At 41.1% G+C, this 27,739-nt stretch overlaps 1 protein-coding gene across 1 annotated transcript in view; it reads left to right on the forward strand.

The window, feature by feature from the left end:
- RMND5A (required for meiotic nuclear division 5 homolog A) overlaps positions 1-27,739 on the forward strand; it is a 61,038-nt gene that overhangs the window by 11,468 nt on the left and 21,831 nt on the right. Inside the window, exons 2-4 of the mRNA XM_061155296.1 lie at positions 8,121-8,263; positions 22,302-22,436; positions 24,278-24,378. Coding sequence (XP_061011279.1) covers positions 8,121-8,263; positions 22,302-22,436; positions 24,278-24,378 — 379 coding nt within the window. The remainder of the gene's footprint in view (positions 1-8,120; positions 8,264-22,301; positions 22,437-24,277; positions 24,379-27,739) is intronic.

Consider the following 27,739-nt stretch of genomic DNA (forward strand, 5'->3'; position numbering starts at 1 on the left):
TCCGTGGGGTCGCAAAGAGTCGGACACGACTGAGTGACTTCACATCACATGCCTATTCTAATTTCTGAGAATATCATGCTTAAATTTTGTTTGTAAAAGGTACTATTCTATTGCCCTAAAAGGAAGAGTATCTTTAACTTAGACCAACTGTGTATGTTGACTCTTTGCTTGGATTTAAGATCGATTATTGCCATACTAATTATTTTGCTTGTTGAATCAAGTCAAATGATAAAAGTGACCTTAAAAATAGTACTTTTGTGTTACAGCCACTTTGGAAGATGGTTTGGTATTTTCTTACAAAACTAAACATTATTCTTATAATAAAAGGCAATAGTCAGTGTTCCTTGGTATTTACCCAAAGGAGTTGAAACTTATCTCCACACAAAAACCTGGACCTGGATGTTTATGCCAGGTTTATTCATAATTGCCAAAACTTGAAGACAACCAAGATGTCCTACAGTAGATGAATGGCCAAAGTGTGGTTATACCCAGACAATAGACTAAATAAAAAGAAAACAAAAGAACTTTCAGGCTGTACATTTGTGGAGGCAGGGTATACTGGGAAATCTCAGTGCCTCCCTCTCAATTTTGTTGTAAGTATAAAACTGATCTTGAAAAATAGTCTTTGAAAGAAAAGTGTTTGTGGTGACAGTAAAAGGTGAGTGATTTCTTTTCATACTTGTGTATGAGTCCTGAGTCCAGGGAGGTTTATCTCATTGCCAGCCACACTTGGCACAGAATTTCATCCTGGGTAAAAAGTGACCACTCTCCTAGTGGCCAGCATGGATCCCAGCGTTCACCTTCAGCTCTGGTTGTTACGGTAAAGATGGCTGTCACAGTAACTGCCCAGCTTTCCTTCTAGGAACTGAATCCAGTTAGTTTTCTTTCATAGAGAAGCAGGTTTCTATTTCTCTTAGAAGCAGGTTTTGTTTTCAGACAAGTAAATGGAAAGAACATGAGGCCTCTCCCTTTAGGACTTAGAAGATTGGTCTCCGTCGGTTTGGTGATTACAGTGATTTCCAAACCTGTTTTTCCCTTTGGCTGCTTTCCACCAAATCCATTTGAAAATGCATTAGTCGAATCCTCTCTGAACAGGGCTTTCCTGGGGTTCTCTTTCAGATTATGCCATTATACTTTTCTTGTGCTTCCAAATACTTGGTAGAATTTATTCTCCTTGGGGCACACTGAAAACTCAGTGTTAATTAATTGACCTTCTATTCCTCACATCTATGATTTATAAACGTCGCAAACTGAGTCACTAAAATTCGAAAATGTCAATGGATTTTGAGGTCGGGGTGTAGAAGTTCAACTGGCAAATCCCAAATGACCTCTCTCCAGCTTGAGCTTTGCTCTTGTGTTCCTTAACCTTTTGTTTGTTGTCTACTGACTATAGAAATAAACATGTCCAGATGGTACAGTTCGCATTTTTTAGGCTTTTTAAAAAATTAAAGTTCACATACCACAAGATCACCCTTTGAAAGTGTGAAATTCACTAGCTTTTAGTACATTCAGAGTTGTGTAGCCATAACCATTATCTGATTTGAGAACATTTTCTTCGCTCCGGGAAGAAACCTCTCATTCACAGTCATTCTCCATTCCACACTTCTCCAGCTTTGGCAACTATGAATCTCCTCGCCTGTTCTGGACATTTCACATAAGTAGAATCAAACAATATGTGGCCTTTTGTGTGGTGTATTTCACTTAATGTTTTCAAGGTTCATCCATTTTGTAGCATATATGGGTGCTTCCTTCCTTTTTATAGCTGAATAATACTCTGTCGTATGGATTTGCCACATTTTGTTTATCCGTTCATCATTTGGGTGTTTGAATTGTTTCCATTTTAGGGCTCTTAAATGCTGCTGTGAACATGTACAAGTTTGTGTATGGATGTATGTTTTCATTTCTCTTGGGTATGTACCTACAGGTGGAATTCTTGGCTTATATAGGGTAACTTTGTTTAACTTTCTGAGGAATGTTTTCTACAGCTTTTGCACCACCCCTCAGCGATATATGTGGGTCTAAATTCTCCACATTCTTGCCAACACTTATTGTTGTCGTCTACCTTTTTTCATTATAGCTATCCCAGTGGGTGTGAAGTAGTTTCTGACTGCAGTTTTGTTTGCATTTCCCTATTGATTAATGATGCTGAGTACCTTTTCCTGTGCTTATTGGTTATTTGTATATCTTTTGTTTGGCCATGCCACACGACTTGTGGAATCTTAGTTCCATGATCAGGAATTGAACCTGGCCGTGGCAGTGAAAGCACCAAGACCTAACCGTTGGACCACCAAGGAATTCCCATTATATCTTATTTGGAAAAAAAAATCTATTCAAATTCTTTGCCTATTTTTAATTGGATTATTCATCCTGATATTGATGAGTTGTAAGAATTCTTTTTGTATACTAGATACTAGACCCTTATCAGATGCATGATTTGCAGATATTTTTCTCTCATTCTGTGGATTCTCTTTTCATTTTCTTGGTAGTGTTTGAAGCACAAAAGTTTTAAGTTTTGATGAAGTGAAAATTGCTCAGTCATGTCCAACTCTTTGCGACCCCATGGACTGTATAGTTGATGGAATTCTCCAGGCAAGAACACCGGAGTGGGTAGCCTTTCCCTTCTCCGGGGGATCTTCCCAACCCAGGGATTGAACTCAGGTCTCCCACGTTGCAGGCGGATTCTTGACCAGTTGAGCCACAAGGGAAGCCCTTGTTTTGATGAAGTCCAATTTAATTATCTTTTTGTCTGGTTGCTTTTGGTGTTATATCTAAGAAACTATCACCCAATCCAAGGTCAAGAATAAACCCATTTTCTTCCAAGAGTTTGATAGTTTCAGCTTTTAATTTCTATCTTCATTCCATTTTGAGTTAATTTCTGTCTATGATATGATTTTTTTTTGCAAATGAGTAGCTAGTTATTCCAGCACCATTTGTTGAGTATCACTTCCTTTTTAACTGTTTTCTCCCCCTTACTTTATTTACCATCAATCTATATACTTACATTAATAGCACCTGCAAATGTGCAGGGTATATAAGACTGTGGAGTATACAGTTTAAGAACTTGTCTTCCCTTTGCTTCTTACATCTAGTTGAGACTGATGATGGTGTATATATCTGAAATTGTTAAATGGTGTTTGATTCTGTGCCAGAGGAGTGGTGGAGAAAACAGAATTCATTAGGAATTGAGAAGACTGAATAAGTCTGTGCGCAGAGAAGTTCAAAGAGAAGATAAAGCCATTGAGGTTAGATAAGGGTTAGATACAGAAAGAGAAGAAATGGCCAGGACAGAGCTTACTGAAGCAATTAGGTTCTTTTGGCCTGAAGTATTTATAGGACATGTTTTAGACAGATTTAAAATTTTTTCCTGGCTTGCCAGGTCTCCCTTAGCCTAAACTCCATCACTAGAAATTGGAAGCACCTGATACATACTTTGTGCAGTTGTGTTTAGAAATAAGGGCAATTTCTGTTTTGGCCATCCCATATTGAATTGGGTACCTTATGGATACATTCTTCTGTTCACTTATTTTTTTACTTCTCTCAGTGGTTGTCATAAATGCTGGAATGCTTTTCCTCTGTAGGGAAGGAAAATGTAATTTTACATCTACCCTTGCGAGTTCTTGGCTGAGACTCCTATAATAAAAAAACAGACTAACTAGAGAAAAGCTGTTTGTTAACACGCATACTTCATGTGCATGTGGGAGATGCACTCAGTATTCCAGGGAGTAGTGAGTAACTCAGAGGGGTGGCTTAGAACTCAGGCTTACAGACAGCTTCAGCTAAAGACAAAGGCAGGTGTGGGTAGGCCAGTAATGGGGAGGTTAGCAGGAAAAGCACAGTAAACAGGGGTAAGGTTTTCTATATCTAAGTCTGAGCTTTCATAAAAATTTCTTGTGACTTAGGAGAAGGTAATGGCAACCACCCAGATAATCACAATGGTGTGATCACTCACCTAGAGCCAGACATCCTGGAATGTGAAGTCAAGTGGGCCTTAGAAAGCATCACTATGAACAAAGCTAGTGGAGGTGATGGAATTCCAGTTGAGCTATTTCAAATCCTGAAAGATGATGCTGTGAAAGTGCTGCACTCAATATGCCAGCAAATGTGGAAAACTCAGCAGTGGCCACAGGACTGGAAAAGGTCCATTTTCATTCCAATCCCTAAGAAAGGCAATCCCAAAGAATGCTCAAACTACCGCACAATTTCACTCATCTCACACGCTAGTAAAGTAATGCTCAAAATTCTCCAAGCCAGGCTTCAGCAATACGTGAACTGAGAACTTCCAGATGTTCAAGCTGGTTTTAGAAAAGGCAGAGGAACCAGAGATCAAATTGCCAATATCCGCTGGATCATCAAAAAGACAAGAGAGTTCCAGAAAAACATCTATTTCTGCTTTATTGACTACGCCAAAGCGTTTGGCTGTGTGGCTCACAATAAACTGCGGAAAATTCTGAAGGAGATGGGAATACCAGACCACCTGACCTGCCTCTTGAGAAACCTGTATGCAGGTCAGGAAGCAACAGTTAGAACTGGACATGGAACAACAGACTGGTTCCAAATAGGAAAAGGAGTACATCAAGGCTGTATATTGTCACCCTGCTTATTTAACTTCTATGCAGAGTACATCATGAGAAACGCTGGGCTGGAAGAAGCACAAGCTGGAATCAGGATTGCTGGGAGAAATATGAGTAACCTCAGATATGCAGATGACACCACCCTTATGGCAGAAAGTGAAGAGGATCTAAAAAGCCTCTTGATGAAAGTAAAAGAGGAGAGTGAAAAAGTTGGCTTAAAGCTTTAACATTGGGAAAACTAAGATCATGGCATCTGGTCCCATCACCTCATGGGAAATAGATGGGGAGACAGTGGAAACAGTGTCAGACTTTATTTTTCTGGGCTCCAAAATCACTGCAGATAGTGACTGCAGCCATGAAATTAAAAGATGCTTACTCCTCGGAATGAAAGTTATGACCAGCCTAGATAGCATATTAAAAAGCAGAGACATTACTTTGCCAACAAAGGTCCGTCTGGTCAAGGCTATGGTTTTTCCAGGGGGTCATGTATGTATGTGAGAGTTGGACTGTGAAGAAAGCTGAGCACTGAAAAATTGATGCTTTTGAACTGTGGTGTTGGAGAAGACTCTTGAGAGTCCCTTTGACTGCAAGGAGATCCAACCAGTGCATCCTGAAGGAGATCAGTCCTGGGTGTTCATTGGAAGGACTGATGCTGAAGCTGAAATTCCAATACTTTGGCCACCTCATGTGAAGAGTTGACTCATTGGAAAAGACCCTGATGCTGGGAGGGATTGGGGGCAGGAGGAGAAGGGGGCGACAGAGGATGAGATGGCTTGATGGCATCACCGACTCGATGGGCATGAGTTTGAGTAAACTCCGGGAGTTGGTGATGGACAGGGAGGCCTGGCATGCTGTGATTCACCGGGTCACAAAGAGTCGGACATGACTGAGCGACTGAACTGAACTGAATGGCAACCCACTCCAGTATTCTTGCCTGGAGAATCCCAGGCTCCTAGAGGAGCCTGGTGGGCTGCTGTCTATGGGGTTGCACAGAGTTGGACATGAATGAAGCGACTTAGCAGCAGCAGTCATTCTTCTCTTCCTCATACAGAGATACCCTTAGAAATGGAGGTTTATTTTATACATTTAAATTTCCCTTACAGAAGGGTAACTTCTACTCTGTTTTCAGAGCTTCTCCTTTTCTCGGAAATAATCAGCTCAAGATCATCCTTATGCCAAAAGGCTATTTTGGGGTGGCATATTCTGCTACCCTTCCCCCGCTTCTTTCAAGTTTTTGCCCAGATGTCACTTCCTCAGTGAGGCTTACCATGTCCACCTGTTGAAGATTACATTGGCTCAACCCACAAACACTCTCCATTTGTTTTACTCTGGTCCCCTGCCCCTGCCAGGAGCACGTATCCTCTTTTGTCATATTGTGTAATTGACCAACTTCGTATTTATCTTGCTCACCAGAAGTTATGGTTTGCTGGGATTTTTGCCTGGACACAGCTGTACCTGTCACATAATTGAATGCTCAATAAATAGCTGTTAGATGAATGAGGATCCTAAGACTGCTTTTACTTTTGGGCTATTCTCTTTCAAATCCTTGGGCCCTATCCCAGACCTCTTGAATCAGAAACTCTGGGGATGTGGATCCATCTACTTTGTCTTAACTAGACCTCCAGGTCACTCTGATGTAAATTATAGTTTTAAGAACCACTCAGTAAGGTTTCAGGAGCTAGGTCTGTTGCTTACAGGTGTGGATGTGTAGGTCTATACTTGAGGTAACTTGACAAGTATAACTGAATACAAATTCAGAGAGATAAAGAGAATACAAATAAAGAGAACAATCTCTTTTTGGACTTTCTCTTCCTCCTGCTGCCTTTTCCTGAGGAGGTAGCACAAGGAAAGAGGCTATCAGCTGTAGTAACTTTCTGTTGATTTATCAGGGAAAAAGTGTCCCCAGGAGTGCTTTGTTGTTGTTGAGTCCCTAAGTCGTGTCCGATTCTTTGTGACCCCCATGGACTCCTGCACACCCCACTTCTCTGTCCTTCACCATCTCCCAGAGCTTGCTTAAACTCATGTCCACTGAGTCAGTGATGCCATCCAACCATCTCATCCTCTGTTGCCCTCTTCTCCTGGCCTCAGTCTTTCTTAGTACCAGGGTCTTTTCCAGTGAGTTGGCTCTTTGCATCAGGTGGCCGAAGTATTGGAGCTTCAGCTTCAGCATCAGTCCTTCCAATGAATTTTCAGGGTTGATTTCCTTTAGGATTAACTGGTTTGATCTCCTTGCAGTCCAAGACTACTGTAGATTCCAGTAATACAGGAGGAGGCACTGGACTCAGCAGGTAGTCACACTCATACTCATGGCTAACATTTGTTACAGCAAAAGGGTACGAGACAAACAGCCAGGGAAAAAAGCACACAGGGCATTGTCTAGAGGAAACCAAGAGAAAGCTGCAGAGAGTCCCCTCCCAGTGGAGTCAAATAGGGCATACTTAATTCCTCTAGCATCAAACACTAACAAGTATGACCTGTTATGGTATTCCCCTGGTGACTCAGTGGTATAGAATCCACCTGCTGATACAGAAGACGCAGGTTTGAGCCCAGGGTCAGGGAAGATCCCCTGGAGAAGGAAGTGGCAACCCACTCCAGTATTCATGCCTGGGAAATCCCGTGGACAGAGGAGCCTGGCCAGATACAGCCCATGGGGTCGCAAAGAGTCGGATACAGTGGCTAAACAACAACAACGTGAAGTGTTTATCTCCGAGGGAGACTCATTTGGAGACATAGTCTTCTGGTGTTTACTGGGTACTGTCATGTAGGCACCCTCTGTCTAGCAGATACCAAAATTCCAGCCTCCCAGAAGAAAAGCAGTTCAGCACAAACCACATTTTATAAACAGTTTAGGCACAGCAAGCCATTCTTAACCAGTCAGAGTGGTAGGAACCCTCCTGAAATCCAAACTCCCAGATGCCCACCAGAGACCAACCTTGCAAGCCAGTCTGAGGCTGCTAATTCTTAGAAAGACCTGCTTGCAGGGTGGGCCCTTGGTGGGCATCTGGGAACTCGAAGTTCCAGAGAGTTCCTCCCACCCTGACTGGTAGGGATGGCTCACTGAGGCTTACAGGTGGGGGTATATAAACTCTTTTTTGCTATGTTCACTGTTTCTTCATGTTATCTAAAAAAGTTTGTTTTTTCTTCTTTATGTAGAACATAAGGCAATTAGACTTCTCTCTTCTTAGGATTTAGTAATAAAATGTTGTGAGAATGACTTGGACAGTTTAAGTGGATTGAGTAAGTGAGTTTATTCACTTAGACATATTTTCTTAAAAATGCCTTGGCAGTATTATTCAATTTAGTAGTTACATAAGTGATTTATGTCATAATAATATTTTAAAATATATTCCAAATGATACAAAAATTAAAATAGCTTTCTTACTGTTCATTTGAAAAATATCACCTCTGGATGTTACCGTCTGTTTCAAAGTGGACAGTTGATTTTTCTTCACGTCTAACTTTTCGTCTTCCAGAGGGCCAATGTGATAACTTGCCATCTTTGGGTTTGCTTTTGTGAATAGCCAGTCTTCTTTCTTTCTTTTTTTATAGGTCAAGATGCTGAATTATCAGGGACACTTTCACTTGTCTTGACACAGTGCTGTAAGAGAATAAAGGATACTGTTCAAAAGTTGGCCTCTGACCACAAAGACATCCACAGCAGCGTTTCTCGGGTTGGAAAAGCCATTGATAAGGTATGGTGTTGTCGGGAGTGTTTGGTATGTTCTAGCATCATCCACCGTTTCCCATGACTGCTTTCATCACATTAACTTTCTCATTGTTTATACTGTTTCTTTCATCCTTGCTTTTAGTAATATGGTGTTACTATGGTCCTCTTAAAGTTTGTGTTGCTGTTATTTCAAAAAACAAGAATAAAAGCAAACCAAAACCCTTCTCTCTTTATAGCCTTTTTTTTTTAAAAAAACCCATTTTCTTGTGTGATGACCACTCCTAGTGTCAAGGTGAGTCAGTTTCCAAATTTTTAACTTACTCTGAGGGAGTTTGTTTATAGAAGTAACTTTGCCTACTTCCTGAGTAATTCCCAGGGTGTGACTCGGCCTCTGTTATGGGATGATTGGGGTAACAAAGCTTGCATCTGTCTGCCCTGCGTCATCCTACTCTCCTTGTCTTCCTGTGAGCTTGCTGGTCACTTTGCTTCAGTGTTGTTTGCCCTGTGAGTGGGTTGGTTGCTAGCCAGCAGAACCGGCCACTTGAGTTGAGTGATTTTCTTATGACATCTCTTAAATCTTTGACTTGGAGGTTTGCTTATAAGCAGTTACCATTTTTAGCACTGGGGCAGTTTTGCCCTTGGAGTTCTTAGTCTTAGTAGAGCCCAAGAGAAGTGGCTTAAGGTTACTGTGTGATACCTAGGAATGTTTCAGCTATTGGGGACTGTGTGACTGGTTGTGGACATTTTTGTTCACATGTTGTACACTTCTGGGAGAGTAGGAAGAAATTTTGAGGAGAGCTTTTTGTAGCAAAACATGTCTTACGAGTTGCTCCATCTGTATGCATGAGGACAGTAGCTGTAACATGGAAACTCGTGGAATCCCGAGAATGGCTGTTAACTCATGCACAAACCTAACTGTTAGAAATAATCTGACAAAGTGGTAGTGCTGGCCAGCTAGACTCAAGGCAGCCCGAGTGAGAACTGTAACATGGATGCTTTTAAGGAAGTATTGCTAACTTGTAGGTACGGTATGAGAGGACTGAATGGCTGGGGCTCTGCAGATGGTGTGGGTAGCTGGGCCTTCAGAAGTGTTAATGACCTTTGGGAGAGCTCTCCCCACTCCCAGTGTGCTGAGGGCTTTGCCTCAGCGAAAGAGGCCAGAGAAGTGGTGTTGGGTGCAGCGGCCCCATTTTTGGATCTGTGATGGCGGTTGCCAGCAGAGGCTGGAAGGCAGTGAGTGTCCTCTGAAATAGGTCTGAGGTTGTGGGGCCTGTCTGTTAACTCTGAGGATGTAAGCAGAGCTTTGGAAGTGGCTTCGGCTTCAGACTTTGTGGAGACTGTGGCGTCGTACGTCTTCAGTTGGCGCCTGATGTGATTATTGCTGTGTACTGACTCAAGGCCCTTCTGAAAGAGTGGGGTTGGGGGTGCTTTAGGGATGATCTTAAATCACTGTGAGTGAGGAACCCTCTGTGTCTAGGGTGAAGTAACTAGGGTGTTTAGGAAGCTTCAGGTATTGGCGGCTGCCAGTGACCAAGGCATTCTAGTGATGGTTCAGACCCCAAGAGGTTCCTGGCAGTGAGCACTGGGCTACCCGCAGTTACGACAGTGTGGGGACAGGCAGGACCAGAAGGTGCCAGGACAGTGAGAGTAGCTGAAGCCTCCGAAGCAGCCAGTCAGAGAAGAGACACCAGATTCCGAATGGGTGGGGGTGGCCTTGCAGTCATGGCTCGTGTGTGGTCTCCAAGATCTGGGATACGGGGCTTTGCGTGGTGCCACTGGTCGGGGGGCCATGTGTCCTGAATTCCCAGCTTATGTCTTGTCCGATCCTAGTTACCATCAGTGTTAGTCCCTCCGTCTTGTCCGACTCTTTACAACCCCATGGACTGTAGCCCGCCAGGCTCCTCTGTCCGTGGAATTCTCCAGGCAAGAATACTGGAGTGGGTTGCCATTCCCTTCTCCAAGGGATCTTCCTGACCCAGGGATTGAACCCGGGTCTCCTGCATTGCAGGTGGATTCTTTACTGTCTGAGCCCCCAGGGAAGCCAGTTATCATCAGAGCTCTCTTTTACTCTTGTCCCCCAGCTACTGGTGACTTGCTAAACATGTCTTCCTCCTGATGTAGCAAGTCTTTATACATAATCGTAAGGGTTGTCTTGTTTTGGCTAATTTTTGAGACAAAGCATTTAAATGTATTTGGCGCTGAAAATGGAAGTGTCTTTTTGAAAATGGACGACAAGGGATCCACACAGTGAATAACAACCTACATTCTGACCTTTTTAGTGGGGAGATATTTGAGGTGAATATTGCTGATTAAATATTTTAATGTATTAATTTCTCTTCTGAGTATATTTTTCATGTACTTGGAAGTTATAAGGGCTTTTACAGGTAATTTTGGAGGGGGGGTAGTTTTATATGTTTCTGTGAAAGTAGTTTAGGTTCTAGGTAACCTGGCTTCTAGATTCTTCTGATCTATCATGAAATGACACCATTAAGTTGATCCTGGGGTCATTTGTTGGATTATAATCCTGAGGCACAGCCGAAAGCTTGGATGTCTTAGCAGAGTTCTATAACATTTTTCAGTGTATTCTCTTCCCTTTTGTGGGGGTTAAGGGGCGGCATCTACTTAGCCTTAGCTGTAAAGGAAACTGTTACCCCACTAGAACTACCTAGACCTTGTACATGAGCTTCTCGCGCACCTGAGGAATTCTGTGTTGACTGATGTTGTCCATGATTCCATTGGTTTGTAAAGTCTTCCTGCCCTTCTAGCTTGCACCTCATAAATTTGTGCAAGCTTCCGGGGCCACCTGTCACAAAGGCTTGGTGGACTCGTGCATTGGCGAACAAACAGGATGAAGCTGAAGCCACTGTGGCTTAAGCCTTTAAGTATCACAGTAAACAACCTTGAGTAATAAACTGGAATGTGGTCCGGCAGCCTGTGAGCACCATGTTGTGGGCACATGTTCCCACCCTGCCGGGAGGAGGACAGTAAGGAAGCTGGTGACTCGTATATGAGCAAGCTGGTTGTTGAGTGAGGAACTTGAGTAAATTTTTGACATGTTTAAAAAATTTATTTTTTCCTTTAATGTTTCAATGCTTCCTTTAAACTTTTTTAGTCATCACTTCCCTGAAAACGTATGCAGAAAAGTTTATGATGTTAGGCAAGACACTTTCTGGCTTTTAATTATTGCCAACATAAAAAATTATTTAAGGTTTCTGCTTTAATGCATTAACAGTTTTCAGATGTCTGTAGTATAATCACAATTTAAAATAAATACCAACCACTGGGTTCTGTAGCCAAAAAAATGTTATGTTTTTTTCTTTTAGTAAAACCAAATTTGTTTTTTATTTCCTTCTCTATTTTTAAGAAAATCTAGAATTGTTTCCTATTTAGGATATTTTATTTAGTGTTTTACTTAGTCTTTTGACTTTTTTAAGGTTAATTCCTAAGTAAGAAAAGTCAGTAAAAATAATTACTGCTTTAGACTTTTGTGTGTGGGTGGATGAAATAATGCTAAGATTTAAGTAACATTTGCTGTGGGACAATTGAAAGCGAAAAACATTGTACATGTTCTTTAGAAAACTGTGGTGTGGTTCATTCATGTAAGGGTGCTTTTTGTACATGTCAAAGAACTGGAAAGATTCTGAGGCAACATTAAGTATGCTTAGGACAGACTCTGCTTACTAATAAAAAATAAAGAGATAATCACTGAGTTCTTGATTAAGGCTGTGGAGTTGATATTTTATTTACTCATTCATTCATTTATTTTTGGCTGCTCTGGGTCTTCGTTGCTTCAAGTGGCTTTCTCTAGTTGCAGCAAGTGGGGGCTGCTCTTCATTGTGGTCTGAGGGCTCCTCATTGTGGTGGTTTCTCTGGTTTCAGAGCATGGACTCTCGGCACGCGGGCTTCGGAAGTTGTAGCATGCAGGCTCAGTAGTTGTGGCACGTGGGCTTAGTTGCTCTGAGGCATGTGGAATCTTCCCAGACCAGGGATTGAACCTGTGTCCCCTGCATTGGCAGGCAGATTCCTATCCACTGTGCCACCAGGGAAGTTCCATTTTGTTGTTTTTAATTTTTAAAAAATTGTTTATTTTTTTGGCCACCCCACAAGGCATATGGGATCTTAGTTCCCTGACCAGGGGTTGAACCTTCCCCCGCCGCCGCCCGCCCCCCCCCCCCCCCCCCCCCCCGGCTTTGGAAGGCAGCATCTTAACCACTGAACCACTGGGGAAGTCCCTGGAGTTGATATTTTTACATTTGACTTGTGAGAGTGGGTAAGATTTAGCACAGCAGAGCAGTGAGGTGTGGTCTTCTGTGGGGCCAGGAAAGGAACTGAACAGCTCGACTCCTGTTAAAAACTCTCAGGGACTGACTTGATAGGAGCGGCTGCCCGTCAGGCAAGCTCAGGCTGGGGAAAAGGCAGTGAGGGAAGGCCTAAAGATTTGATCCAAGGAGATTAGGGGAAAAAGGGAGGGAATGATAAAAAAAACATTTGAGGATTTGCATACCCTCCTTAAATAGGATGAAATTAGACTAAGGAGAAGGCAGAAAATATAGCTCTCACTTACGGCGTATTGACCGTGTTCCACACACTGAGCTGAGAGCATTACATACATTTAGAGGGCTTCCCAGGTGACGCTAGTATTAAAAGAATCCATCTGCCGATGCAGAAGACATAAGAAACTCCAGTGTGATCCCTGGATCGGGAAGGCATGGCAACCCACTCCAGTATTCTTGTCTGGAAAATCCCATGGACAGAGGAGCCTGATGGGCTATAGGCCACAGGGTCGCAAGGAGTTGGACATGACTGAAGTGACTTAGCACGCACACACACGCATAGCCCATGATGTGTGTTAGTTGCTCAGTTGTGTCCGACTCTTCGCAACTGCATGGACTGTAGTCTGGCAGGCTCCTCTGTCCATGAATTCTCCAGGCAAGAATACTGGACTGGGTTGCCATTTCCCTCTCCAGTAGCCCATGACACAAGCACATTATTCCCTTTTCACATGTGAGGAAACTAAGTTTCAGAAATATTAAGTAACATACCCCAAGGTATGCAAGTGGTAGATCAAGGTTCGGGAAAAGGTTTCACTCAAGAGTTTGTTCTTAAACACTGTACTGTACTAGGAAATCAGGCCATTGCAGGGCTGGTAATGTTTTAAGGTGGCAAATAATGGTTTAAAAAACCCCTTTTTATAAACCACTTTTCCTAAACTGATCTTCTGCCACTAGATGGAGCATATGCATTGATGAGGCAAAATGATGACTGTGTTAAAAAAAATGGCGTAAGGCTATAAAAAATGAAATAGAGAACATTGTAAAATAGTTCTGAGTGAGCCTTTTATATAGGTCTTACTGGGGTGTAAGGGGAGAAAAAAGTAATGGCAGGAGAAAATTTTTTGCGTTTAGCCTTAAACAATAGTTAGAATGGGTGAGGTCAGCTAACTCTCAAGTACTATTAGTAAGTAATGGATAAATCCTTATGTAGTAGAGAGAAGTTACCGTTCATCAAGGAGGGAAATGAAAAAGTCTAGAAAGCTTACTCTGACCAAGGTGAAAAAGAACTGAGTTTGAAATATAGGCAGATAGTTTGATACATGTATCAAGTAGGATTTTCATAATTACTGAAAAGAAATGGATAACAAAGCTGTAAAAAGATCCCAGTGATTAGAAGCTAGGAACGAATTCCCTAAAAATAAAATAAAACAACTAACCACACCCCCTAAAAAAGTTACTAGTAATACATTTAGTAAAAATCTCATATTTTCTCCCATTTTGAGGGTTGTCCCTTTGTTTTTGGTTTCCTTTTCTCTGCAAAAGCTTTTGAGCTTAATTAGTTAGGTCCCATTTGTTTTCATTTTCATTACTTTAGGCAGTAGATTGAAAAAGATTTTTCTGTGATTTATGTCAAGAGTGTTTTTGTTTTGCCTGTGTTTTCCTCTTAAGTTCTATAGTATCTGGCCTTGGTGCATTCAGGTCTTTAATCCATTTTGAGTTTATTTTTGTGTATGATGTTAGAGTGTTCTAATTTGATTCTTTCACTTGTCGCTGTCCAGAGTTTGCATAGTATCTTTTTTTTGTTTTGTGTGAAGTAGTAGATAACTTTTCCCAAGCTGCTTGGAGACAGAGTCCAGGTTGTCGTCTTCTCAGTTAAATGTTCTCTGCAGTACCCCTTTCACTTCTAAACCAGATTAACTAGGTGCTTGGAAGGGAAATTGATTCCTGGTAGGTGCAACAAGAGCACATTGTTAGGGTCACATACCAGTTTTTCTACCAAAGTCGACGGAGAAGTTTTTAAAAAACTAGCAGTATTAAAGAATTGGCAGGGACTTCCCTGGTGGCCTAGTGGGTAAGACTCCTTGCTCCCAATGCAGGGGGGCCTGGGTTCCATCCCTGGTCAGGGAACTGGATCCCACATGCCACAACTTAATTGTTCTCATTCTGCAACTAAGACCTGATGTAGTCAGATAAATAAATATTAAAAAAAAAAAAAAAAAAGAATTGGCACTTAGGCATTAAATCAAATACTGAGTTTTATCATGTACTTCTTTTGTCACTACTTACTCAATAATTATAATTTTATAAAATGTATTTCAGAAAGGGATTGATTTTGGATGGTGAACAGTGAAAGGCAGTCTTTAAATCTAATCAGTTCGTAAGCATGTTTAAGCAAACAGATAGGATGGTTTGTTTAGATTTCATAGTCTTGTGAGGATCGTCTTAAGTTATTTACTTCTCCTCTGCCTAGCTTCCAGATTTTAAAACCTTTAATCCATTAAAAATGTGAATGATACTAAAAGTACATGAGATGGTATACAAATTTGTGTGTCCTGGATTTCTCTTTTTAAGCTGTAATATCTTCTCTAGACAGACACACCCTTGAATATGTGCTTTTTATCTTTTGAGAATGTGCCTTCACATTAAGAACATCCTTCCATGTTTTTTCTTTTCTTTTCCTTTATAAAAGGAAAAATGTAGTAAAACAGAAGTGCTAATAGACAGGTGTTTCTCTTCACTATCTACTTCTTGGCTGGTTTGTGATGCTGCTGATTTCCTGGGCAGCCATGCAGATGAGTTTGGTCACCTAGCAACAGGGCCTGGAACTGATCCTTGCTTTGATGCAACAGTAAGAACGTGCAGTTATAACAAAAGGAGTTCTCATACTATATTGCATTTCCTCGACCTCGTTTTACAATTTTAGCTTTAATTTTTACTACATGTGAGCTAAGAAAAAAATTAACTCATCCACTTTAGTGGTTTAAACTGCAAAATCTAAATGATAGAAGGGAGCTCAGAAATTTTCATCTAATGCTTTGCTTAGTCATGCTTAGTTGTGTTTTCCAAGACTAGCAAATAAGTTCTAGAACTTGAATGTCATACAGATGTCTTGAGTGTAAAGGTTTTTGATTTTTCTTACCACCAGTGTAGTAGTGAAATAAAATTATATGAAGAGCATCATTGTAAAAGAAAGTGTTTACATTTGTTTAAATGTTAGACTGTTTTAAATTTTTCTAGATGGGCAAAATTTACTTTTGGTAAGTATATGAAGGAAAGATTTGGAGGAATCGTTTTGTTTGACCAGTTACTGTCTGGTGGTAGCTATTAGAATTATGACTAAATGTAAACGTATACTGCTGAAAACAACTATTTTCATATGGGCTGTGCTTTGGAGTTGACCATTGTGTCTTCCAAAGTTATTTCTTTCTTTCCTGCAGAATAATAGACACCTGATTTGTTGGGGGTTGATGTGATTGGGGAATAATCAGTAAATGAATCAATAGAAATCTGAAGGTTGTGTTTGGATTGAATGAGTTTGATAAATCAGTGAGAAATCTTAGTCTCAATGATTCTTGCCTGTAGAGTGCATTCAGATATTTAGAGAGTTATAGACAGATTCCTGAGTTGATAATAAATTCTGTCATCCTCTGATACCCATTCATTTATTCATCTGATTAACCTTTTATCTGGGGGAATAAAATATGGGAGAAATCTGTGACATTGTTACTGAACCCAGGTCTGACTGTGCCCCAGTAAGGGGGCCAGGTTGGTGAGAAGGAAAGTTTGCTTTATTTTGGATGCTGACAGCGGGAGGTGGGGAATGCTTGTCCAAAGGCTGACTCCCCACCCCCAATCAGGGGCAAGAGCTTTCATAGACCGAGGGAGGGGCTCCATGAAGAAATAGCACAATCAGCTCTGACAGTCATCTTGATCATCAGTGGTCTAATCAGTGTCATCTTCCTTGTTTTAAGAACAGTAAGTCTTCCATTCCAGGATTGGTTTGTTCCCATTTCCTTGAGGCCAGTTCTTGGAATTGTGCAGCTGTGGCATGGTTACAGTCTGGTCATCGTGTGGTTAACTTCTCTACCTGGAGTAGTGGTCTCAGTATCTGCAAGGACAGCTCACAGGACATGGCTCAGAATATTATCTATAGCCTTTGAAAAGAAACTAAAGGTTCCTGACTGTGCTTAGTGACTGAACTGTTATTATTTGGTCTCCTTTGACTGTTTTCCTTTGTTTCTGCATTTTCTCGCTTCTCTGATTAAACTTCTTTGGCTAAAGTTTTTCCACAGGCAATAGATAGGCTGAGGACATGAGGGGTGAGGCCTTTGGGTCCTGCTCCGCTTACCATCAGTCACCCTTGTAGGCCTGTATCCCACCCAGTCCAGAGGAGGAACAAGGTAGCAGCATCTTTACTTCTAGTGTTCTGGTTGTCACAAACAGCATAAAGATGTAATAATTAGCTTAAAGGTATTGATAAACTGCTATAAAATCATCTCTCAACAGGCAGAATCTGGTAAGCAGATTGGATGAGGAAAGTGGAGAGCCACAACCAAGCAATTCTGACTTTTTTCAGTGCTAGATACAGTCTATTCAATATGGGCATGGATGCTATTGCCTTAGCATCTAGGTACTCTGTATTATTTCACTCTTTAGATTAAGTACTAGGCCAAGAAAGAGGTCTATAAAAAGAGAAGGAATAAAAATTTAAGATTCTGAGAGTAATTTTGCTTTTTTGTTTTTGTGTTGAGTAATTCCAAATGTTAAATGTGTATATTTAGTTTTAGGCTACTGACTTGACATCTAAGAATAGATCGATCTTTAAAGAAAAGTGGGCTGAATTTTGGAGAGGAGAGCTGCGCTGTGTTGTGGTGATTGTAAATAGTATGTGGTTTGCAGTTCTATTGTGGATTACTTACCACCTGTTCTTATGTGTGCTGTAAAATAACCCTGTGTTGCTTGTACCATGCTTAAGCAATGATTAACTAAGGATTGAATTAATAATTTCAGTTTAATCTAAACATAAATTAATTAAATTTATGTGCTTAAAAACAATTCAAGAGGCTTATCAGGGTTAACACCTATGAAAGATAAGGGGGTGGAAGTAAAATTGGGCAGAGAAAGTTTTCAGAGGTAGATTGGCCAATTTATTTACTCTTGATGTTTTGAGTTGCCTTCTACTGGGGTAATTTCCCCTTTGTCAGAAGAACTTTAGCAGTTCTTTTAGAGCAGGTCTTCTTTCAACAAATTCAGCTTCCCTTCATCTGAGAATGTCTTTATTTCATCTTCATTCCTGAAGGATATTTTCACTTGATATAAAATTCTGGGATGTCAGTTCTTTTCTATTAGTACTTGAAAAATGTGTCACTTCTTTCTGGTTTCTGCATGGTTTCTGTTGAGAACTCTGTAGTCCTTTTTTCTTTTTTAAAATATGAAAGTATGATAACACCTTTACAGGAGACTTGGAAAATACAGAACAAAGTTGCATATGGTTCCACTATATATTACAATTATTTTTTAAGTATATAAATTAAGATTTTTAGTTGAGAAATCTGTAGTCATTTGAATTACAGTTTCCCTATAAACAATGTATCACTTTTCCCTAGCTACTTTCAAAATTTTTCTTGGTCTTTAATTTTTAGCACTTTGAGTCTGAGATGTCTGAGTTTGGATTTCTTTAAATTTATCCTTTTAGGAATTTGCTGAGCTTCTTGAATCTGTAGATTTATGTCTTGACAAAGTTGGGAAATGTTAAAAAAAATTTTTTTTTTCCTACTCTGCACTCTTCTTCCTCTAGCAAATCACTGACATAATGTTAGATCTTTTGTTATTGTCCTACAGGTCCCTGAGGTCCTATTCATTGTTTTTTTTTTTTTTTTTTTTTTCCCGATTTTTATTTGGTTGTTCAAATTAGATCATTTCTATGGATCTCCACTGACTTTTGTGCTGTTCACCTCTATTCTGCTGTTAAGTACATCCTGTGAGGGTTTTTTTTTTTTTTTTTTTTTTCCTGTGAGGTTTTTTAAAAAAATATTTATTTATTTGGCTGTGCTGTGTCTTAGTTGCAGCAAGGGAGACTTTAGTTGCCTAACCAGGGACTGAACCCAGGCCCCTTGCATTGGGAGCAAGGAGTTGTAGCCAGCCACTGGACCACCAGGGAAGTCCCCATCCACTGAGTTTTTTTAAGTTTTGTTTAGTGGTCACTACCTGGTTGGGCTCAAACTATAAGTTATGGCGAGTCTTCTCTGAGTTGTAGTTTCAATATTTCCAAAGCCTTTACGGAGCTGTTCAGATGTGTCTTGTTGTTCTAGGACCTGGAAGCCAGGTCTGACTCCTGGTTCCTCTTTCAGAGTCTGTGCTGTGCTGCTGAGGGTCAGACCCTGCCTGTGCCACTTGAGGGCAAGCCCGGGGTTCGTAAACAGCTCTGGATGGGAGTGTCACTTTTCTGAGTTTCTTCCTCTCTCTGATCTCCCTGCTACTTTAGGGTTCTTGGGAGCTTCCTATTTAGTCATCCAGCCAGAGAACTGGGCTTTATATACCCTGATCAGTTCAGTTCAGTCACTCAGCTGTGTCCAGCTCTTTGTGACCCCATGGACTGCAGCACGCCAGGCTTCCCTGTCCATCACCAACTCCCGGATCTTACTCAAACTCATGTCTATCAAGTCGGTGATGCCGTCCAACCATCTCATCCTCCGTCATCCCCTTCTCCTGCCTTCAAATCTTTCCCAGCATCAAGGTCTTTTCCAATGAGTCAGTTCTTTGCATCAGGTGATATACCCTGATCACCTGTATTTTATCATAATTCTGCCTGTATCTGGGGCTACGAGGTAGAGGGACAGAGAGAAAAGATGCGAGAGGAGTTTTGGCCCCTCCTTCTTGGGACCATCACTCCTCTGATTGGAGAGAAAAGATCCCTTCCCTCAGAGTTTTAACTTGCCTACTGTGGTGGATTTCCCAGGTGGTGCTAGTGGTAAAGAATCTGCCTGCAAGTGAAGAAGACATAAGAGAAGTGGGTTCGATCCCTGGATCGGGAAGATCCGCTGGAGGAGGGGATGGCAACCCACTCCAGTATTTTTACCTGGAGAACCCCCATGGACAGAAAAGCCAGGTGGACTACTGTCCATGGGATTGCAAAGAGTCGGACATGACTGACTTAACACGTGCAGAGTTCTGAAGATCTGCCGAGTCTTCTTTCCTACTTATTCAATCAAACATAATCTAGGCACTGCTGTGAAAATTACGACACCATTTCTTCTTTTTTTTGTGACACCATTTCTGTTCGAAAAAAAAAAAAAGGCTCACAAATGCTCCTTACTCACAACAGAAGCTTGACTGCAGACTGCCTTGAGCTAGGGGTGCAAGAAAATGGAGGGAAGAAAGCATGTGATTTATTTCCGTCCCCTTCTACGTGATAGGAAAACCCCCTCCTGTTCCTCATGCGAGCCCTGGAGGGCTTCTCCTGGAGGTGTGGGTTTTGGTTGTACTACCTCCAGACTGAGAGATAGATGTTGGAGGGAGGAAAGTAGTAAGTTCACCTTCAGTTCTTTGCCTTCTTCCCCAGTCCACTTACTGCTGTTCAGAGTTGGCCTCGAGTAGCCAATCCATTCAGTCCTGATTTTGGAACTGCATTCAGAGAGACAGGGTGGGGTGTACTTGCTTGATCTTACCCAGAACCAGAACCTTCAATACCCTCTCTGTTTGTAATAGATTTTGACGAAATCCTTTAGCTTGCTATAAAAGGAATGTTTGCTATTTGTGTAAGAGTGATTATCTCCAGTGATAATCTCTGCTAGTACTTTATATATTCTTTTCACATTTGTTCTGTGAGCATTTGTACGCTTTTTTAAAAACAGAAATGGTGTCATTAAAAAAAAAGAAATGGTGTCATAATTTTTGTAGAAGTTGGTTTTTTTTTTTCACTTAAGGGTAAGAACATTTTTCTATGTTAGTAGATACAGAGCAATGAACCTTACTTTTAAATTGTTAATAGTAATACTAACAGAGTAGCAACTACCATTTCATTGCACCAATAAGTGAAGTGAAGTGAAGTCACTCAGTTGTGTACAACTCTTTGCGACCCCCATGGACTGTAGCCTACCAGGCTCCTCTGTCCATGGGATTTTCCAGGCAAGAATACTGGAGTGGGTTGCCATTTCCTTCTCCAGGGGATCCTGCCGACCCAGGGATCGAACCCAGGTCTCCAGCATTGCAGACAGACGCTTTACCGTCTGAGCCACCAGGGAAGCACCAATAAGGGAGCATATTAGTTTCCAAGAGCTGCTATGACAGAGTGCCACAGACTGAGTGGCTTACACAGACATTCTTTTCCCCACTGATTTGGAGAGACTATAAGTTCCTGATCAAGGTGTGGCAGGCAGGGTTGGTTTCTTCTGGGGCCTTTCTTCCTGATTTGTAGATAGCCAACTTTTCTTCATGTTACCACGTGGTGTGTTTATCTGCTTGGGCTGCCATGACAAAATTCCATTTAAACAACAAAAGTTTATTTTCTTCTGGTTGTAGAGACTGGGAAATCCAAGATCAAGGTGCTGGGCAATTCGCTGCCTGTTGAGGGCAGGCAGCCTTCTTCCTGGCTGGCAGATGAGCACCTTCTCCTTGGGCCCTCATGTGGTGGAGAGAGAACAAGCGAGTCCTGGTGTTCATTCCTTGTCTCATAAGAACGCTGGCCCTACTGGATGAGGGCCCCACCCTTATTTCATTTAACCTTTATTACCTTCTCTCAGACTCTGTCTCCAAAAACAGCCATACTGGTTTCTAGGGCTTTGAAGTAGGAATTTGGGAGGGACAGAGACATCGGCCTGTAACAGGTGGTCTTCTTTCTGCATCTGTCTGCCCCGTGTGCGTGCATGCTCAGTCGCTTCAGTCGTATTCGCCTCTTTGCAGCCCTGTGGCCTGTAGCCCGCCTGTCCACGGGATTCTCCAGGCAGAGATACTGGAGTGGGTTTGCCATTTCCTCCTCCAGGGGATCTTCCCGACCCAGGGATCCAACCTGTGTCTCTAAGTCTCCTGCTTTGGCAGGCGGGTTCTTTACCACTGGTGCCACCTGAGACAAGAGTCGTATTGGATTAGGGCTCAAAGTGGTCTCATTTTAACTTTATAAGGTGCTGGGAGTTAGGACTTGAACACCGGGATTGTGAGAGGATACAGTTAAGTCCATAAAAGTGTTTTCTCTCCTTAAGCTGAGGCTCAAATACCTTGAGTGATTTAGCCAAGATCATACAGCTAGTTAGATGGAACCAGGATCCAGACCCTGGTGGACTGGCTCCAGAGCCTGCTCTCTGAGCCATCTGTCCAGTCTCTTCCCCGCTCCCCCCCCCCCCCCCCCCCCCGGCACTGCAGTTGTTGGGATGGGCCAAGGATTATTGAATAATCCTATGTTGGATATAATGGCTCTTCTTTTTTTCCTATTAGACAATGCTGCATTGAACATGCTTTTACAATTATCACTGCACACCTGTGAAAATATTGCTGTCATATAATGCCTAGAAATCAGTTTATTTACAGAATCATTATAAAGTTTATTTTTCCAGAATACCCTCAAAAAGTGAAAACATTTACCCTTGCAGCAATAATGATATAGAGTGGGGGTTTCAGAAAAGAACAGTGGAAAGACTGCTTCCTGTCATAGGCTGCAGACAGATTGGAATTGGGGACTTATTGGAGGTGTCGCAGAGTTAAACAAAGGTGGTGGTTTCTGTTAAGGTAGGCGGGGTGAGAACGTATCAAGTGATGCATCCCAGTCAATTCATGACTCGCTCTCTTGTCTTTCAGAATTTCGATTCCGACATCAGCAGTGTGGGGATCGACGGCTGCTGGCAGGCAGACAGCCAGAGGCTTCTCAATGAGGTGATGGTGGAGCACTTCTTCAGACAAGGAATGCTAGATGTTGCTGAGGAGCTCTGCCAGGTGAGGATGAAATGAAAACAAGGGAGATTCTTGCCGTTTTTAAGTCTTCTAGCTGTAGGTAGATTGTTACATTTTAATCATCAGTGCTGACCTCAGTTTACAAGGAAGTCTCTCTCCTTTTTTTTTTTTAACTTGGTTAAAAATTATAGTCCTAGAACTTGCTATTCAAATTATTTCCTTATTCTTGCCCCAGAATGTTGGTCCCAGGTCATCAGTCAAGGGTCAGAAGTGATGCTGCTTTTCCAAACAGCTCCTCTTTTGTTTTTTGGGAGGGAGCCAGTGCATTTTACTTAATTTTTTAAATCTTTTTTTTTTATTATTGTACCGTTGATTTATAGTGTTGCATTAGTTTCTGCTGTTCAGCAAAATAAGTCAGCCGTATGTATATCCACTCTTTTCCAGACTCCGTTTCCGTACAGGTCATTACAGAGCACCAAATAGAGTTCCTTGTGGTATACAGTAGGTTCCTACTACCTCTTAAACATAGTACTGTGTATGCTCAGTCATTTTAGTCACGTCTGACGCTTTCCAACCCTGTGGACTGTAGCCCACCAGGCTCCTCTGTCCATGGGATTCTCCAAGAATACTGTAGTGGGTTATCATTTCTTCCTCCAGAGGATTTTCCCGACCCAGGGGATCGAATCCTTTTCTCTTAACGTCTCCTGCATTGGTTGGTGGGGTTTTTTTTTTTTTTTACCACTAGTGCCATAAAACATCTCTTTGATAGGAAAGTTAGTATACCAGAGAAGAGGACAAAGAGGATTATATTTGCTCTTCTAATCTGGCCCAATTTAAAGAACTCTATCAAATGAATTTCAAGCTAAAATTTACTTTAAGTGAGCAGCTTTTGTCTTTTATTCCTATTAGACATGAACTTAGAACAGTTTACCAATACCACATAGTCATAATATCAGCATTATATGTATTAAGTATTTACCACCAGCCAAGCCCTGCCTTTACTCCTTACTGCAACCCTGTGAAGAAATTATTTCCCCCATTCTACAGATGAGGAATCTGAGGTCTAGAGAAATAACCTGCCCAAGGCCATACAGGTTCTTAGTGGAGGAACTTGGATTCAGTTCCAGTTCACGTGTCTTCAAACTCTGTTCTGCGGCTTACACTTTGTGCTGTTGTATTTTCCATTTAGAAGAGTGAAGGACCATATGGTTTAAATAATTTAAAGCTAGTCTGTAAACCAGACCTCTAATCTAAGACTTTGCTATTTTAAACAATTTAGGTAAGTAGTAACTCAAGTCTTCCTCTGTACATTACAGGATTCTGTGTCCATATAAATTTCCTAAAATAAATTGTGTCATTTAAGATTGTATGTTTACAAGTGTCAGAGACCCAAAATACCAATGGCTTAAACAAAAATGAAGTTTATTTCTCTTACACAAAAATAGGAGATAGTAAGCCACCCATGACATATATGATACCCACACACCATGAAACTCTTAGGGATCTCAGCTCCTTTTAGCTCTGCTGTTCCTAAGGTGACCCCTGTCCTCATGGTCCAGGGTAGCCAGAACCCCAGCTTGACTTCTTTGTTTTCCAGGAAGGGGCAAAGACATGTGCTTGTGTTTCATTGGCCAGAACTTAGATTTTGCAAAGCCCAGCTTTATTCCACATGCTTACGTGCCCAGCTAAAATATGGGGTTTACTGTCACAGGAAAGGAGGAAGAGGGATACTGGGGCTTAGTCCTCAGTCTCTGCCAGAGAAGTATATGTTAAAAAGAAACTATCTTTAATGATTTCTCTCACATTTTATAATGTAGAATATGCTTTTACAGTATCTCTTTACTCTGACTTTTGCTAACAAAAATTCTTTTGATTTTTTTCAGGAGTCTGGTCTTTCTGTAGACCCAAGCCAGAAAGAACCATTTGTGGAGTTAAATCGAATATTAGAAGCGTTAAAAGTCCGAGTTCTGAGACCTGCTCTGGAGTGAGTTACTGAGTTTGTTTTCCTTTGAATACTTTGCGAGAACTCTGTAAGAAAGGAATTAGAAAACACATTGAAGATTTTGAGATCTTTCTTCTTAATCACATGTAGGGTAGACTTCAGAGTAATCAAGGGAGAATTATTTTATTTCTTTTAGTCGAGTGAATTTGGGGGATATGCAATTTGAGAAAATGGTTAACACTCATTTCACTTATCAGTTGGTCTGAATTCCCATGAGAGAAGAGGGTTTCCTGTAGCCAGACTAGTTTTATAACTGAAGGACTGTTGTTCAGGGGATCTGAATTTGATATTTGAACTTCCATAATGTGTGGGGTGTGTTTGTTCTCTGTGAAGAGAACAAACGTTGCAGAGTTTTACTCTAATTACCATCATAAAATAGTTCACTGTGAACTTGTCATTGATGTGAATTCTATGAAATTACTGGGTTAGCTCTGTTAAGTATTATCCTAGAACAGGGTCAAAGGAAAGTTTTTCATAAAGAGCCAGATAAATATTTTAGGCTTTGCAAGCCACGTATGGTCTCTGTTGGATGTTTTTCTTTATTTCATTTTATAACCTTCTAAAAACTTAAAAAAAAAAAAAACCAAACAACAAAACCCACCTTGGCCATGTGGCATATGAAATAGACAGCAAGTCCTGTTTGGCCTGTGGCCACGGTTTGTGACCCCTGTCCTGGAATTTTTTAATGTGATGATAATCACTTATTTGTTTTAAAAAGGAAGAAAGGAAAGAAAGAAAAGTTACAAAGTAAAAGAAAGAATCTGGGTAATAGAAGCAGTGATATTGTTGTGAGGGCACAGCCTTAGAATTGCAGTATTTTAAAACTGGAAATATGTGAGAGCATTATTATCAGGGGGAAATACAGTTGGGAAGATCCTTGATGAGTTTTATAAAATACACCTTTTATCCTTCTGTAACCCGTTTGAATCTTTATAGCTTAGTTTTTTTCTGTTTCTCATCATTTCTCGGTTCTTAGGAAATTCTGAAAGTTCTAAAACCAGACTAGATGAACAGGCAGAGATAGTAAGAAGTAAAAGTTGCTCAGTTGTGTCTTGACTCTTTGCAACTCTATGGACTAAACAGTTCATGAAATTCTCCAGGCCAGAATACTGGAGTGGGTAGCCTTTCCCTTCTCCAAGGGATCTTCCCAACCCAGGGATCAAACCCAGGTCTTCCACATTGCAGGCGGATTCTTTGCCAACTGAGCCACAAGGAAAGCCCAAGAAGACTGGAGTGAGTAGTGGATTCCTTCTCCAGCAGATCTTCCCGACCTAGGAATCGAATTGAGGTCTCCTGCATTGTAGGCGGATTCTTTACCAACTGAGCTATAGGGAAGCCCTGACAGAGATAGTGTCCTATGTAAATTTATAAATTACAAACTTCTGTATAAATTATAAATATCAGGTAGCTCATTTATTTTAATTCTTTAAAGATATAAATGTCACCCAACACCACTGTGTACTATGCATATCACTTGTATAGTTTATTTTTATAATTGATTTTTTAGCAGTTTTTATTGTGATACACCCTTATAAGAGGAAATTTAATCAAATGCCTCAAACACCCTCTTAAAATATGGCAGTCACTCTTGTCTCTACTTTCATATTCCATCTAAATGATTAAACTCTATAAAGGAGAGTGAGGGAGCCTAAATATAAAAATGTGATGGGTTTCTCAGTTGTTTTATAGTGATTTAGAAATGATACGTAAGTTGTTAATTGAGGTAGTATTCATTTATCCATTAATTTCTCAGATTTTTTATCAGACTTTTATTGAGTGCTTATTACTATGTAGCAGAGACTATACTAAGTATTTGGACTGCCTTAGCCCTCAAACTACTCAAGGTTTTTTCCTTTTAGACTGCAGAAAATTCATAAGACCCTTTTAACTGTGTACTTTTTCTGTAAGATCTCAAGTTTCTTACTGATAACTATATTTATATAAGTTATTTCTGTAAATGTCTTTTGTTATTTGTAGCCTTAAGCAGTGCCTCTTAGGCAAAAGAAGGACTTATTCCATCTGCCTGGCAGTAACAGTGGAAATTTCTCTGCAGTCGTCTCTTAGTATCCATGAGACATTGGTTCCAGAAACCGCTACGGATACCAAAACTCACAGATGCTCAAGTCCTTTATGTAAAATGGCTTGTTACCTTTGGCCCTTTGTGTTTGAGGTTCTGCAGCAGTGGATGCTGAAGGCCAACTGTACAGTAAAAATTTTCTTGTTACATTTTTCTGGGAATAGTGCCATGTTAAATATCTGCACGTGGGATATAGTGATAATTATAGTTATGTCTCTTGGAGTGCTTATTATTAATATATGCCTCCGGTTGTTCTAAGCGTTTTGTATTAACTTATTCAGTCCTCATAATAACCCTATAAGTAAGTACTCAGTTTACAGAGGAGGAATTGAGCCTGAAAGATGCTCCATGGGAAAAAAGGATATGGAGTCAGAAGGTTAATTAAGGAAAGCTTCATGTGATAGTCTCTACTACTCTCCTCTAACAGATTCACTTTAGCATACTAGATGGGCCATCTGCAGTTCTATGATAAAGAAACTCATTTAACTCTGTGAAATCCGTGTTTCCTGTGCATATTTAACCAAAGAATCCTTCTCTCCTTTCACCCCCAATAACACCTACTAAATAAAACTCACAAAATTGGAGATCTGTGGAACTATAGGGGTTTCTTTGGTGGCTCAGATGGTAAAGAATCCTCCTCCAAATGCGGGAGACCCGTAAGTTTGGAAAGTGTTAGTTTAATACAAATATCCGTTACAGAAACTCAAACTTTTCCAATTCTTGCCAGTTATTGTTGGATGCAGATATTTACTCAGCCTCTTTTATGGGCAAGGTTTGGACTTCCCAGGTGTCTCAGTGGTAAAGAATCAGCCTGCCAAAGCAGGAGACTCATGAGATGCAGGTTTGATCCATGGGTCAGGAAGATCCCCTGGAGGAGGAAATGGCAACCCACTCCAGTATTCTTGCCTGAAAAATCCCATGGACAGAGGAGCCTGGTGGGTTACAGTCCATAGGACTGCAAAGAGTCAGACACAGCTGAGCCACTGAGCACATAGCACCCATGTGGGCAAGTACCCACGTACTCAGCTTGAATGAAAAATTTAAAAATGTGGGACATGAGTTTCCAGGATTTTGGTTCAGAAACGCTGGAGAGAATCTTCCATATTTCATGTGTGGCATCTTTTCTTTGTACCTGGAAGCATTGTGGAACCACCCAGGAGAGGAAGAAGAAGGTGAAAGACTGCAGCAGTTCCTCCAGGCAGCCTCGGCAGTTGAGGCAGAGGCCAACCAGAAAGATTAATATGTCTGGAGTTGACTGGATGGAAG

The sequence above is a fragment of the Dama dama genome, chromosome 11, assembly GCF_033118175.1.
Source record: "Dama dama isolate Ldn47 chromosome 11, ASM3311817v1, whole genome shotgun sequence".
Classification (NCBI taxonomy): Eukaryota; Metazoa; Chordata; class Mammalia; order Artiodactyla; family Cervidae; genus Dama; species Dama dama.